At 48.5% G+C, this 14319-nt stretch overlaps 1 protein-coding gene across 1 annotated transcript; it reads right to left on the minus strand.

Annotated features, from left to right (window-relative positions):
* Positions 1 to 4019: 4019 nt before the first annotated feature.
* CUNH9orf152 (chromosome unknown C9orf152 homolog) lies at positions 4020 to 7431 on the minus strand. Its single transcript, XM_047100401.1, has 2 exons — positions 7239 to 7431; positions 4020 to 4546 (listed from the first exon to the last, which is right to left on the minus strand). Exons 1-2 carry the CDS (start codon positions 7429 to 7431, stop codon positions 4020 to 4022), a joined length of 720 nt encoding a protein of 239 aa, XP_046956357.1.
* Between the last annotated feature and the right edge of the window lie 6888 nt (positions 7432 to 14319).

The raw sequence follows: 14319 nt of genomic DNA on the forward strand, positions 1-14319 counted from the left end.
ACCTCTGATGCATAGCGGGTGGGAGGGCTGGAGCTAGGGGATGGAGCTCCTTGTCTGCACGAGCCTGTGGGGGCCACCACCTGTCCACATGAAGCCCACAGACCATGAGCTAGGTCAGTGTAGACAACCAAGGGAAGAGAGACTCAAAAGACACCACAACCTTTCACATAAAGAGCCACCTGTGCTCTCTCTCTGCCTTCCACCCTGGTGCCAAAAGGCTGTACCCTCTGAATGGGGGAGGGCTGTGTGACAAGGGGACCATGCTCCTCCTCCCCCACCCCCCACCCTGATCCGCTGGCCTTAAAGGTATTTGCTTCCAGGCTGTGCTGGGGTGGGGAGGGAGGTCTGTGGGATCTGACTTGAGCCAGAGGCAAGAACTGGGATGGAAAGTTAGGGAATCCTGGCTGAGGTGGCATGCAGGGAGGCTGCCCCTAGTGGGGATGGCGGAATTGCCAGCTAATGCCAAGGCCTCTTCCTGTCCCTGCTCTTGCCCACAGGGGCTATTGTGGCCTCATGTTGTAACTGGGACTCGTGTGGCTCAGAGAGTTCGGGAACCCAGCCAAGGTCATGTCTCCTAATGGCAGTGCTGAGACTGGAGCCCGAGGACTGAAGGCCATCACCAGCAGCCACGTGGTGGCAGGTTGGGCTGGGGAGGGGAGGGGTCCTCACTGTGGTGGGAAGGCTGGGAGGCCTGATGCAGGGCCGTCTGTTGTGAGCTGGGTGGTCCCTAGTTCATGAGAGCCTTCCTCTGCTAGCACTGTGGAGAGTGGGGGAAGAGGTTAGCTCCAGTCCTGCCCAGCACGGGAGAGAGAAAATCGGTTGTGGCTGGTATGACGGCCCGGACTAGCCGAGCAGGTGTGCCAGCCCATGGGCTGGTGGAAGTGTGAGTGTGACCGAGCAACAGAGGGATGGTTCTGGTCTAATGCTCTTGGCAGAAGCGGCCTTGTGGGAGGAGGAAGGATCCCAAACCGGCCCTGCCCTTTCCCTCTCTTCCTTCAAGCTCTTCCAGGGGAACACTAGATCCTCAGCACGAGAACAACTCGGGCCCAGGGAAGGCCAGGCCTCGGGGACAAGGGTGCTCTGTCCGATCAGCCTTGGCGGTGGGCAGTCGGCTCAGACCTGAACTTGTGGACACTGACCTGGCCTGTTCTTGGCTGAAAAGGTTTCCCACGCAGGCATCGCCTCTTGGACTCTGGCCTTCTAACCCATGCTCAAGGAAAAGCAACTCCAGACTGAGGAATGTGGATCTAGAAAATGGGGATTTGTGGAAGGTTTGCAGTCAGGAGGGTGACCTGTGCCACGTCCAGCCTCTGAAGGTCTGTGACTCCCCACCACCCTGGCTCTCCTTCTGTCCCCAGTCAGGATCCTGCTCTGCGGTGTCCTTCAACTGCCCCCTCCTCCCTCTGCCCCACCTCTTCTAAGGAAGGATTGGCAAAATCCTTAGAGATTTTTCAACCAAGTAAACTGTGCATTTTCAGGACTTTATTCTGGACCCTGTCTTCTCTCGACACTCTGCATAGGTGAGCTCACCTTTGCTCATTTTTTCAGTGCCTCCACATACTAGTGTCCCTTAAATTCATGTCCAGTCCAGAACTTTGGTCTCAATTATCCACCGGCCTATTTGATATCTTCATTTGTGTGCCTCACGAACATCCCCAACTCAGGACCCCTTGTTGTAATCTTCCTTCAGTAAATCCTAATGACTTTATCTCCAAAATATACATCAGATGTATTCACTTCTTCCCCGTCTCTTCAGCTCCCACTCTTGCTTGAGCTGATAGCATCTCTCCCACCGAACTTGTCCTGGCCGTTTCCGGCCATTGCCTTTTAATGTGACCCTCAACTCATTCTCCGTAGAACAACCCAAGTAATCTGGTTAAACTGCAGATTAAATCATTTTAGTCTCATACGTACATCTCTTAATGACTACTTATTGTATGCAGAATGAAATCTAATAATGTGCTATAATTGGCCCCTATCTACCTGTGTTAGCCATTAGTGCTGTTCATCCATGCTTTCCATTTCTTCTCTCCTTCCAGGCACCTGGGATGACTGCATACCCTTGAAGTGAAGATAGGACTATGACACTTGCTTTGGACAATGAAACGTAAGCAAAAGTGACTTGAAAGCCAGTACATGACTGTGTACCTGGCTTTCTTCTCCTGCTACAGTGATGAGGGAACCCACTATCGATATTGTAGGTGCCATGATGCTGAAGCAGCCTGAACTCTCGGCCATATATGCACGAGAGCTGCCCTGGGAAGTTTGCCCAAATCCACATGGACTTTTCATGAGTGAAAAAAAAAATTCTGTTGTAAGATTTGAAGGTTTGTTTCCGCAGCAAAACATAGCCTGTCTGACTGATACATTGTAGAAAGAGGGGTTACTTATGGGAATCCTCATTCATTCATTCATTTATAGAAAGCCACAAGCAGGGGAGAGGCAGAGGGAAAGGGAGGGGGGGAGAGAGAGAAGCTTAAGCAAGTTCCACTCCCAGCATGGAGCCCCACACAGGGCTCAATCTCATAAGCAGTGAGATCATGACCTGAGCCCAAATCAAGAATTGGACGCTTAATTGAATGAGCCACCCAGTAGCCCCTGGGAATCCTCTTTACAACAAAAGCGGAGGACAAAGTTTTTTCAGAAAATTCCCTTATTTTCCATTAGACTAAAAAAAAAAAAAATTAACCGTGGCTCTTAAGAATTATTCACAAAAAAATGCAACAAACCCCCAAACTGCAGTGAATTTCTGGGTGATCCAATGAGCAGGCACATACGTATCTTTGACAGGTAATGACACAACTAGTTAACAACTCTGGATGAAGATGGACAAGACAGGATCGCCATTGGGGAAAAAGAGGAAAATACAAATGAAACTTTACAGAGCGATTGTCTGATATGAGGGAAAGGCACCTTTGGTGTGTTTAAATATCATTCCTAAAGTTAAACATTAACCAAGAAAGACTGACTTTCTTCTCATCACCCAAGTAACACCTGGTTCACTTTTTCTTGAGTTTAAAATATCCCAGGAAGGATCTGAGTTCTTCAAATTCGGCTGAAGAGGAAGGAGTTTGTGGGGACTACATATTTTCCAATAGGAGCATTTCTTTGTCTCCTGCTCAGGCTCCAACTACTATATATCTTCAATCACTGGCAGTGTTTAATAAGAACTTAATTAGGAGACAGAGAGTGGGGGGGGGAGGATGAGAAGACAGACAAATGGGAAGAAAGGAAGGAAGGGAGGAAGGATAGAAGGAAGGAAGAGAGGAAAAGAAAGGTAAGGAAAGGGAGGGAGGGAGGAAAGAATAGAGGGAGAGAGGCAAGGAAATAAACCAATGGTTGGTCTGGAATGTACAGTCTCAGTGAGAGGTGAGAGATGGCCTAAACACCCTTAACACACAAAACAGTAGGTTTGTTTGTTTGTTTGTTTAACCCACAGTGACCATACTTTGGGAGTCTTAGCTGAAATGGTGTGGTCACTCCCAATGAATGCAGTGACTTCTAAGTGAGCTGGCCTCCAGGCACAGTAACCAGAAAAAGGCAATTCTCAGTGCTCATCTTCTCCAGATCATGTGAGAAATCATCAGAAGATACTGAAAACAAGACTGCCCACGCCCGTTGACTCCAGGGCACTGCTAAGGCATTCCATTGGCTAGGGCGCCTGTGTTACGTTTGCAAATTCCCTTTTCTAGGGACAGAGGAGGTGTCTTACTGGGCCTCCCCAAAGAATGGGCATCTAGGGCTCCATAGCAAGGTCTTTGTATATAAGCAGAATAAGGCCACATCGCATCGATTAGACAACCCTCTTTCATCCTGGACTGTGTGCAATCTGGTCTAGGCAATCTCTTCTTTTTTGAAGGGCAAGACTGTGTGTCCACCATGAAGTTCAGAATCCTTGCAACTGAGTTAGTCTAGCTCTTGTGCATAGCTAGAGGCCCTAGCTGTGGCTCTGCCTCCCGTGTTCTTTGATGAGGTCATCGATAGTTTCAAAGTTGAGACATTTGGCTGAGTAGAAAGCCTCAGGCTGGGCCATATAAGCCCAGGTTCCTGGCAGCTTGAGAGATCCTGGGAGTTTTCCTCTGGGGAAATGGATAGTGAGCTGGTTTTTCAGACCTGTGTGGGTTCTTTATGGAAGGAGGGCACTGAATGCCGATATTTAAGCCAGATCCCGCTGCGTTTGTTTGGACATTGTCCTCCTGACATTCATGCCGGGCTGTTTCCAGAATGCTGGTCCCTTGCTGAGTCATCTGATTGTTTTCCAACGAGCCCGGGTCTCCTTCCTGAGGGAGCCTTTGCTCGGACCCCATGAGCTTGCCCTTGTGTTTCACTTGAAGACCGGTTTCCTGATGGAAGGTCTGGACCCAGCGGTGCATCTCTAGGTGCTTGTGCCATGGAGATTCGGGGACCTGAAGACAGCCTCTGTCAGCCTCCTCCAGCATCACCTCTGCTTCAGGATCTGCCTCTTCCAGAGACAGGGAACACCTTCTCTCCTTGTTAATCCAAACAGCACTGAGCATGGACTCTGCAGGAGCAGACGCGTACCCTCCTGACAAAGCAAGGCACAAGCAGGGTCACCACCAGAATGTACATGGGCAGCTCTCCTTTGAGGGGTCTCAGAGCTTTCAAGCTGAAGGAATATGATCCCAAAACGTCAAGGAAGCCAGGCGGCCGGTACATTGCATGTGGATACACACACATACGTGGGTCCCACATGACCCCACTTACGTATGTTCACACATGTGCATTCCCTCCCATGCCCACACATTCACACCCACACAAGCTCTCTAACACACACTCAGGCACAATTATTCATTCATTCCACAAATATTTATCGCGCACTCCTTATATGCCAGGGACTATTTATCCTAGGTTCTGAGAATACGGCAGTAAACATTGAGACAAAATCCGCATCTTCATGGATGGGTTCTAGTGGGGTAGAATATGTTATAATATATATTCTATACAGATATCATATTATATAATTTAACAATTTATACAGAAAATATTCTATAGTCATTCTAGCAAGCGACTATATTATAATAAAATCGCAGGTGGTAACCAATGCTATGAAGAAAAATCTCAAGCAGAACTGGGTTTAATTATAGACTCCAGGACTTAACTGCAGTGAGCTGGGGAACTAGCATGTCAAGCTGACAGAAGGGTAGGTACAGGTTCACATGCACCGGCCAGGGGAAAAGGTTACTCTTACAGGGTTTTCTGTTCCGGGATTCAACTAACAGGTTTCCCACCCAAGGTAGAGGATGCTCCTTTTGGACGACTGGCCCTTCCCCTTCTCCCCTCCCACAGACACAGTTCTGAGAACACATCAGCAGCTCCCACTGCTTCCCTGAACTGGCTGCAGGGGTGAGGATCCAGACTGATGTCCCTCTTCTTTCTTGGGGATGTATTTTTACCACCTTGCGGCACGTGATAGTTTATTGTCAACCCTTGGTGGCAGAGAAGGTGGTGGGGATGACTGGAAGGCACGTTCCCAGGACAGCAGGTCTGTGACCAGCCCGGGGTTCCCTCTGAATTGTCCGTGAAGCTCTCTTGAGTATTCGGGCATGTGTCGCAGCACGAGGCCCCGTACAGGACAAAGTGAGTGTTCGGGCACGTGTTCTGCAGGGGCAGGGAGCTGGTGTCGGAGGTCTCAAGGCAGCAGGAAGCCCTGAGCTCCAGTTCTGGGAATCTAAGAAAACAGGACTGGTGTGGCCATCTCTGCCAACAGTGGTGAGACCGGACATCTGTTCCCATTTGAGGACCACACGGTTTTTCTCAGCACGAAAACCTTCACAAATAGTCAAAATGTTATGTACCTATTTGAGAACAGAGGAGGAGGGGACGTGATGGGAGAAGCCAGGAACTAGTGTCCTCTCCGCTATGTTAAGGTGAACAGGCAGGTCTTGGTGGCGGAGAGGAGCCTCCTTAGCTGTCCATCACAGCCTGTGGTCCACAGAGACCGAGGAAAAGGACTAAAGTGGGAGGTACACCTGGACCCTGACCGCAAAACAGTCCCACAGAGTGGCTGACCTGGCCTGGGAATCAGGAGTCTTTCCTGACAAAGCAGTGCCTGGCCAGCCCATCTGTGGTTAAGCTACCCGGTCCTAAGTGATCACATGACGCTAGGGGAGAAGGGCACTGAGTTACAGAGCCTAGGAGAAAGAGCCAAAGCGGGGGGTTGGGGCAGGGGACGGTGAGTTCAATGGGGCAGGTCGAGTTCAAGTTATCTTTGGGACACGCCAGTTATGGGGATTCGTTGTGAGTCTGAATCACGGGTGTGTTAAGCATGGTACTTTCATTTGCTAGTAGTTGAATTTAATGAATGTTTGCTGAATGACTGAATGAATAAATACAGTGTATTTATTGAGGATGGGCTAGGGCTTTAGGATGGGCTAGGGCTTTGAGGATGGGCTAGGGCTTTAGGAACCTTTCGGTGTATGCCCTGCAGCGATGGAGGGCTATTTGACTCTGCCATTTCGGTTCAGACAGAACCCACTGGCTGGCAATAGCCCAAAGGAGAAACGGGTGCCTTCATCTTGGTGGTGAATCCCCCCCCCCCCCGCCAGGAACAGCATTAACCTTTCCACCTCCCTTGACCCAGTCACTCCTCTGTTAGAGGGAAGGGCTGGGATTGAGCCTTGTGCCGCAAACTTTCTCCAGGAATAAAATCTGAGTTCCCAGAGGGAAGAGACTTTTCCCCTTGAGGCTTCTGTATCTCCTGCTTCCTTGGCTGCTGTTTGAGACTATGATGAGCAAGCTCCATGAGCCAGGGTGCCTCCTGAGTCCCTAAGCCCTGTGCTGCCTCTGGCCCGCGCCCGGCCTCCTGGGAATGCCACGTCTGCTCTCTCCAGAGCCAGTTTCTCTGGTTTGCAGGACGTGAGACCCAGCCAGGAAGAGCTACCGTCTCTCCACTGGCCCAGCAGGGGCACCAACGGCCGCCCTCCCCCCACCCGTCCACCAGGCAGAACAGTCCTACAGGGTGAGAACATAAGAGCAGAGGCCGGGTACAGCGGGCAGCCGGCCAGATGCCTGGCTGAGGCCGCTGGGTCAGTTGGCAGGGGAACTGAGCCAAGCAGAGCCGCCCTGAACCGGCCTCCCGGCTCTGGCTCTGCCTCCGCTGGCGTCCCTGCTCTTCCCCACCAGGAGGGCTCCCGTAGCCCCCGCCTCCCCTGCCTGCAGCCCAGCCACCCCTCAGGCCCACTCCCTCCACGTTTGCCCCAGCACCTGCCCAGCCCTACCTTTCGGGAGCACCACCAGGTGGGCCTGGGCCCTCTGCTGCCGACGCAGGCCTTCGTACTGGGCTCTCAGGAGTTGGATGCTGAGCCGGGGCCCTTTCCCCGGGGCCTGAGTCCCCGAGCCCTCAGCCATGAAGCAAGACCCCAGCCACCACAAATGGGGCAGGGCAGGGCATGGGCAGGGCAACCCCTTCATCCAGATCCGGGAGAAAAGCAAACAGTGGTGGGTGGGGCGTGGGAGGGGAGAGAAGGAGAGGCGGAGGGCGGGAGGGTAGTGAGGAGAGCAGGTGGAAAGGTAAGGGAGGAGGCGAAGAGGAGAGGGAGGGAAAGGTAAGGGAAATGGGGCAGTGGAGGGGAAGGCAGGGCCAAGTGGAAGGTGGGGAAGGAGTAAAGCTCAGGCAAGGGGAAAAGCGGGGTGAGAGGGATGTGGGGGAGGGGAAGGCGGGAGAGGGGAAGGTAAGAGGAAAAGGAAGAGTCAGGGGGGAGAGGAAGATTGGGGAGGAAGTCAAAAGGGATCCCCAAGAGGGAAGGAAGGAACAGAGGAGGAAGGTGGTAAGACAGGGGGCTAAGGGGAGGAGGGAGGAGCCAGGGAGAGAGAACAAGGCAAGCACAGCTGCTCAGAAGCCTTCTGGGCGCCCAAGGAGGCCTCGTACTCCGGGTCCTTCTCTGCTCAATCCCGATGTTTAGAGTTCAATTCCTGGAGTTCCTGCGAAGTCTTGGGTTTCCTGGCGGGGCTGGAGCTGCTGCAGGGCAAAGCCGGGTGCCTCGTCAGCTCCCACCTCTTGGACTGAAACCTGGAGGCTCATGGGCAAACCTGTCCGTTTGGTTTGCAGCTGGAAAAAAGAATGCCTTCTGCAGACTGACAAAGCTGGTGCCTCGGGGAGGTGCATGCTGCAGCCATGCCCTAGGGAACCCCAGTAGGAAGGGAGCCCCAAGTCTCCACTCACCCACCGCGCACATCCCAGAAGAAAGCCCAACCCCAAAGTCCTCCTTGGGGACAGAGCGCAGGGGAGCCCCAGCTCTCTGACATTCCCACCGGCCTCTTTGGTCTAAGCATTCTCCAACCTAGCAGTGAGCTGGTGTTTATCTTACCCACAGCGAGAGGTGCGCCCTCACCCCTGCTTGCCAGCCGCACCCTCTCTATATCCCCTTTGAATCCTAGACTCTCTGCCCCTGCATCAGGGGGTCTGTCTTTGCATCCTTTGGTCAACTAAGTCGCTTTCCATCCGGCCCTAACATGAGGCTTCCGGAGAACCCAATTTCCCAGCACACCTACGGGAGGCAATAGAAAGAAGGTCACAGCTGAACTCTAGGAGTCATTCTGGAGGTGAACTGGATGGGATCCAGGGGGTGTGATATGGAGGGCAAGTCTTCATTGGGCAGGGTGTTCATTTTCTAGGGCTGCTGTGACAAAGTGCCACAAATTGGTGAGCTTAAACAGCAGAAATGTATCGTCTTATAATTCTGGGAGCCAGAAGGGCCAGCAAGCCTGGATTTTTCTCTGGGAACTATGAGGGAATCAGTTTTAGGCTTCTCACCTGGCTTCGGTGGCTTTGCTGGCAGTCTGTGGTGTTCCTTGGCACGTAAAAGCATCCCCTGACCTCTGCCTTTACATTCACATAGTGATCTCCCATTGTGCATGTCTCCGTGTCCAAATTTCCCCTTTTTATAAGGACACCAGTCATGCTGGACTAGGGTCCACTCTAATGGTCTCATCTTTTAAAATATTTATTTATTTATTTTGAGAGAGAGCGAGCAAGAGAGAAACCCAAGCAGGCTCTATGCTCACGGAGTTGGGCTCAATCTCACAAACCGTGAGATCATGACCTGAGACGAAACCGAGAGTTGGACGCTTGACCGACTGGGTCACCCAGGTGCTCCTCTCATGGCCTCCTCTTCATTCAACTAGCTATATCTGCAATGACCCCATTTCCAAATAAAGTCACGTTCTTAGGTCCTGGGGTTAGAACTTCAACTTATGAATTTGGAGGGACACGATTTAACCCGTATAAGGGAGGTGAATGGTACTTTCATCACAGAGATAGGCACAGGAGAGGAGCAGACCGGCAGGTGGGAAAGGAGAAAGAAGGGTTTTGTGTTAGACGTTGTGATAGAGGTGCCTGTGGTCTTTGGATCATCAGGAGGGAGTCCGCATCTTGGTAGAGAGAGGCCAATGTCCTCCTTTGTGAAAATGATACAGTTGGTTATTGGAAAAGCCTAATAGTGCTGCTATGAATATTCATGGACGGTTTTTCCTTGAGGACTCGTCTCCAATACTTTTGGTTACTCTTCGTAGGAGCAGAATTGCTGAGTCATATGGTTGTTGCATGTTGTTTTTATTGCAAAACTTCCTTGGCCGGAAGTGTATTGCACTTTGATGATATTAAACAATTTTTTGCATCGTATGCTTCGGCTCCTCTGTTGCCATGCCAAGAACTCTGCCCTAGAGCAAGCTGGCCTTTGCAAGTTAGTTAGCGTGTTTGTTAGCGTGTTTGGTTTTTTGGAAAGGGGATCACCATTTATAATTTCTCATCACGTAACGACAAAATAATACCCTGTCTAGAAACAAGATTTTGAGAGGCAAGGACACTTTCTGACCTTCTTTTCCCAACACTATTATGTCCAATGAATTAAAAGTCCAGGGGCACCGGGATAGCTCCGTCGGTTAAGCGTCCGACTCTGGCTCAGGTCATGATCTCACCCTTCGCGGGTTTGAGCCCCGCATCGGGCTCCCTGCTCTTGGCACAGAGGCTACTTTGGGTCCTTGGTCTCCCTCTTTCTCTGCCCTTCTCCCGCTTGCACTCACTCTTTCTCTCAAAACTAAATAAACATTAAAAAATATATGTTAAAAGTTCAGTATGCAAATGTGCAAAAGGTTTCCCAGATTTGATTTGCTGTGGCCCATATCAGAATCCTTACCTGTGCAATTGCAATTGCAACTCTATGGAACAATAATATACAATATCAGTGAGTGAATTGTAGAGGCAGCGTGGTGATGACATCCTGGCTTCTACTGCCAGAATACCTGGGTTTTCATCCTGGCCGTGCCACTTACTAGTTGTCAAATCCTGTTTCTTAATCCCCCCATGCCTTGGTTTCTCCATCTGTATAATGGGCTAATAATAGTTACAGTTTACCCACCTGTAAAATGGGGCTAATAATAGCATCTTTGTAAGGATATAAAGTCTTAAATTTTTTTTAATGTTTATTTATTTTTGAGAGAGAGAGACAGAGAGAGAGAGAGAGACAGAGTGTGAGCGGGGGAGGGGCAGAGAGCGAGAGGGAGACACAGAATCCGAAGCAGGCTCCAGGCTCTGAGCTGTCAGCACAGAGCCCGATGCAGGCCTGGAACTCATGAACCGAGAGAGCATGACCTGAGCTGACGTGGGACGCTTAACTGACTGAGCCACTCAGGCGCCCCTGGATATAAAGTCTTTAGAACAGTGCCTGGCATGAGGTCAGCACTGTAAGAGTTTGTTGAAGGCAAATTCACAAGTTGGTCCAGATAATTACAGTACCTTTAATCAAAATAATAAGTTAATATTACAAGTTCTTCTGAAGGAGCTTACTGATTTTAGTTTTGACAATGCCTATCACTCTCTTTTAAAGAATGTTTCCCGCCCCCCTGCCCCCAAATAAAGTATATAAAAACTATTGAAGGACCACTATGGGGTGACTACTTAATAATTCATTTTAAATACCTAAAAAGAGATATTACGACATCTAAAAGCAATTTTACTAATGACAAAGCACAATGTAACTATAAGAATAACAGCCTCGGGGCACCTGGGTGGCTCAGTCCATTAGGCGTCCGACCTCGGTTCAGGTCATGATCTCACAGTCCGTGGGTTTGAGCCCCGCGTCAGGCTCTGTGCTAATAGCTCAGAGCCTGGAGCCTGCTTCGGATTCTGTGTCTCCCTCTCTCTCTGCCCCTCCCCTGCTCATGGTCTGTCTCTCTCTGTCTCAAAAATAAATAGAAACTTTTAAAAAATTAAAAAAAAAAAAAAGAAAGCCTCCACCATTTAGTTATGAAATCATGATTCAATTCATTCAATGTTTATTCATTCAACAGTACTTATTCAGTACAGTGAATAGTGTTCCAGACTCACGAAGCCATATCGAAAAGTAAGTTAAACAGACATGATCCTCATGGAATTTCCAGTCCAGTTCTGGGAAAGAATTGTATAATTACAAGTTCTGATAAACACTAGGTGAAAATACAATACATAATTTAAATGAAATGATGCATATATACCATTTGGTAGAGTTTCTGGCTGTAATATATGTTACTTATGATTATGTACTGTTCCAATAATTATAATGTATTGACCTGTAAAAAAAAATCCATCATCTTACCTTGAAGCTTCCTGCCCTCTAGTGGGGACTGTGAGTCATAGTCACAAAACAACTGGGCAAGGTCCGGCGGGGGGGGGGGGGGGGGGGGGGGGTTGGTGTTTCAGCTACTATTTAATGAGCTCTTGCTGGTTGCAAGGTATTAGGCCGTGCAAGACACTTGCCTGCTATAAAACCAAATAAAAATAGTTACTTATCAAATAAATAACACATAAATAGTTACTTATCAAGCTACCTAGCTTTGGAGAAACTTTTTTCTGTTCACACGCCTGGCAGGTCTGTTTGCAGAGAAGCATTTATATGGGCACAGGGGGCGGGGGACGTGGAATTTCCCTGCTCTGAGTTCTCTGCCTGATCTCAACACAGGTATGGCCTGGACCCTCTGCACTGCTACCTATCAAGTCTGAACCTGTTAACAAAGATTCGGGGAAGAATAGCGACCCTAATTTCATAGACTTTCTGTCTGGACTTACCCACAACCATCCGGATATAAATGTTGCCCTGTCCTGTTACCCACGCTATGAGCCTCTGCTTAGACTATGTTGTCCGAGTCCCACGCCTCTGCTCTGCTGTTCGCAGACTACACTGCAGGTCCCTCTATAGCGTGTGAATTTATGCACAGATCTAGATGTGCGCACTGAACACCAAGGAAATTCACCGAAAGTCCTACGGTTCTCTGCTTCTGTTTTTACCAAAGATTTCAACTACGTCTATGGCTTTTGGACAATGACTTTCGGATCCCAGCAGGTTTTACTGATGACACCTGGGCTTAATAGAAATCACGTGAACTGGTCAGGTGAGTGTTGCTCAATTTGGCCTAACCTCACTATCAGTTTCAACATTTCATTTGACTTTTTGTGATGTTTTATGTATTTCATTTTATTTTATTTATTTCTGATATTTATTTTTAATGGGCTATTTTTGTGTTTGGGTATATTTGGAGATGCGCTAAGCCCCAGAGCACAAGAGTTTTCGAGACCCGGAGTCAGGTTAAACATTTGCCGGAAGTTCTCTTTCCATGCATCCTGGGCTGCTCAGTTCTTTCTCCTCAGGAGTTCTGGGTGGAGGCAGGCCTGGGTGCCTCCCCACTTCCTCAATAGTGAATCACTAAAGAATAAGCCTTTTATTAGTCTCTAGCTTCTGTGCCCCCAAATTTAGCCCAGTCCTCCTGGGAGAGTGGACATTCCTTGGATAGTCAAACGAAAATGAAAGCAGCAATGAAAAGATGATTGCAAATATAAACAACGTGGGCCTCTAGGCAATTTGTGAACATGGAGGACAGATAACCAAGCATTTGAAAGTCCTGACTTCTCCATGCCTGCAGTCTGCAGATGCAAAGAGGCACAGAGTCAGAGATGGAGAAAGATTTTGGTCCATCCAGAAACTGCAACTTGTGCTTTGCTTGAAGGCAAAGCATATACCATCTGAAGACGCTCTCAGATTGCTTCTTGACAAGGATTACATGCCCCCAAAGTTGAATTCACTTAGAGACCCAAGTAGAGAGTGAATCTAAATCAAAGAAATTTCAAGCCACACATAAACCTATTGAAAGCAGAAAAACCCCTTGAAACGAAACAGCTTGATATGTCTGTGACAAAGGTGGCCTTGCAGAGCGGTGGGGAAGGCAGTAAACGGTGCTCGACAAACAGTGTTCAGGCGGATGGATGTCCCTGTGGGAAAAGATTGATCTCGGCCTCTGCCTCACATCATGCACAAAGCATCAGACACAATTCTAACTGAATTGTAGGTCCACATTTAAAAAGACAGTAGGTCTTCTAGAAGAAATAGTAGAGTAAGTTTTATTTACTTGGGGAAGGCAACGATTACAAGACAGAAAAACCACTAATAATGGGGCATATTGTTGATAAAATGGACTGCATTAAAATGAGGAAATTCTTGTTTCTTACTGAAGATATTATTAAGAGTAAAAATGAAGGACACGGGGGTGCTTGGGTGGCTCAGTCAGTTAGGCGTCCGACTTGGGCTCAGGTCATGATCTCACAGTCCATGGGTTCGAGCCCCGTGTAGGGCTCTGTGCTGATAGCTCAGAGCCTGGAGCCTGCTTCGGATTCTGTGCCTCCCTCTCTTGCCCCTCCCCTGCTTGTGCTCTCTCTCTCATAAATAAATAAACATTAAACAAATTTTAATACAGGACACAGAGTGGATATAGAAATACCAGTCAATAGACTCGTATCTAGAATATATAAAGAACAACAAGCTACTATGAAAAAGATAGACGCCAATACAGAAGTAGTCAAAAGACAGCTACTTCAAATAAGGCCAAGAAGCATACAGATGCTCACACTTGACGTCACTAAAGTCAATAGCTATGCTTTTTATAATAGATATAAAATGAATGAAATATTCACATCAACTTTCTTGGTTTCTTGTGGTAGTTGACATCTGTCCCTGCCATAATCAAATTGAACTGAATATAAATTTCTTCTTTGAACATATTATGATCATTTCTTCTATCTACAAATTTTATCTAAAATTTTTCTTCCTGGAGAACGAATAATCATCCCTCATTGTTTTTCAAAATCATTTATACTAAATTCCACCGTTTTCTGTAGATATTGCCCACGGTTTTCTGTAGTCAGCTAAGCAAAGATTGCCCCAACAGGACACAAAATGCTTGGCATAATGCCGGTGCACTGTTTCTTAAATGAAGTTTGAGCCAGCACTCTATGTCAGCATTGGCTTGTCTGTTCACTGTCATCAATTGTTCACA

The sequence above is a fragment of the Lynx rufus genome, unplaced genomic scaffold (assembly GCF_022079265.1).
Source record: "Lynx rufus isolate CCGP_SWC_20201006 ecotype Redwood Valley unplaced genomic scaffold, mLynRuf1.p SCAF_10, whole genome shotgun sequence".
Classification (NCBI taxonomy): Eukaryota; Metazoa; Chordata; class Mammalia; order Carnivora; family Felidae; genus Lynx; species Lynx rufus.

Bases quoted from the DNA above. Each gene is read 5' to 3' on its own strand.
- CUNH9orf152 (XM_047100401.1), bottom strand. From the start codon at position 7,431: ATGAAGGGGTTGCCCTGCCCATGCCCTGCCCTGCCCCATTTGTGGTGG. The intron at 4,547-7,238 runs GTAGGGCTGGGC...TTGCTTTGTCAG, and splicing joins CCTGGTGGTGCTCCCGAAAG to GAGGGTACGCGTCTGCTCCT.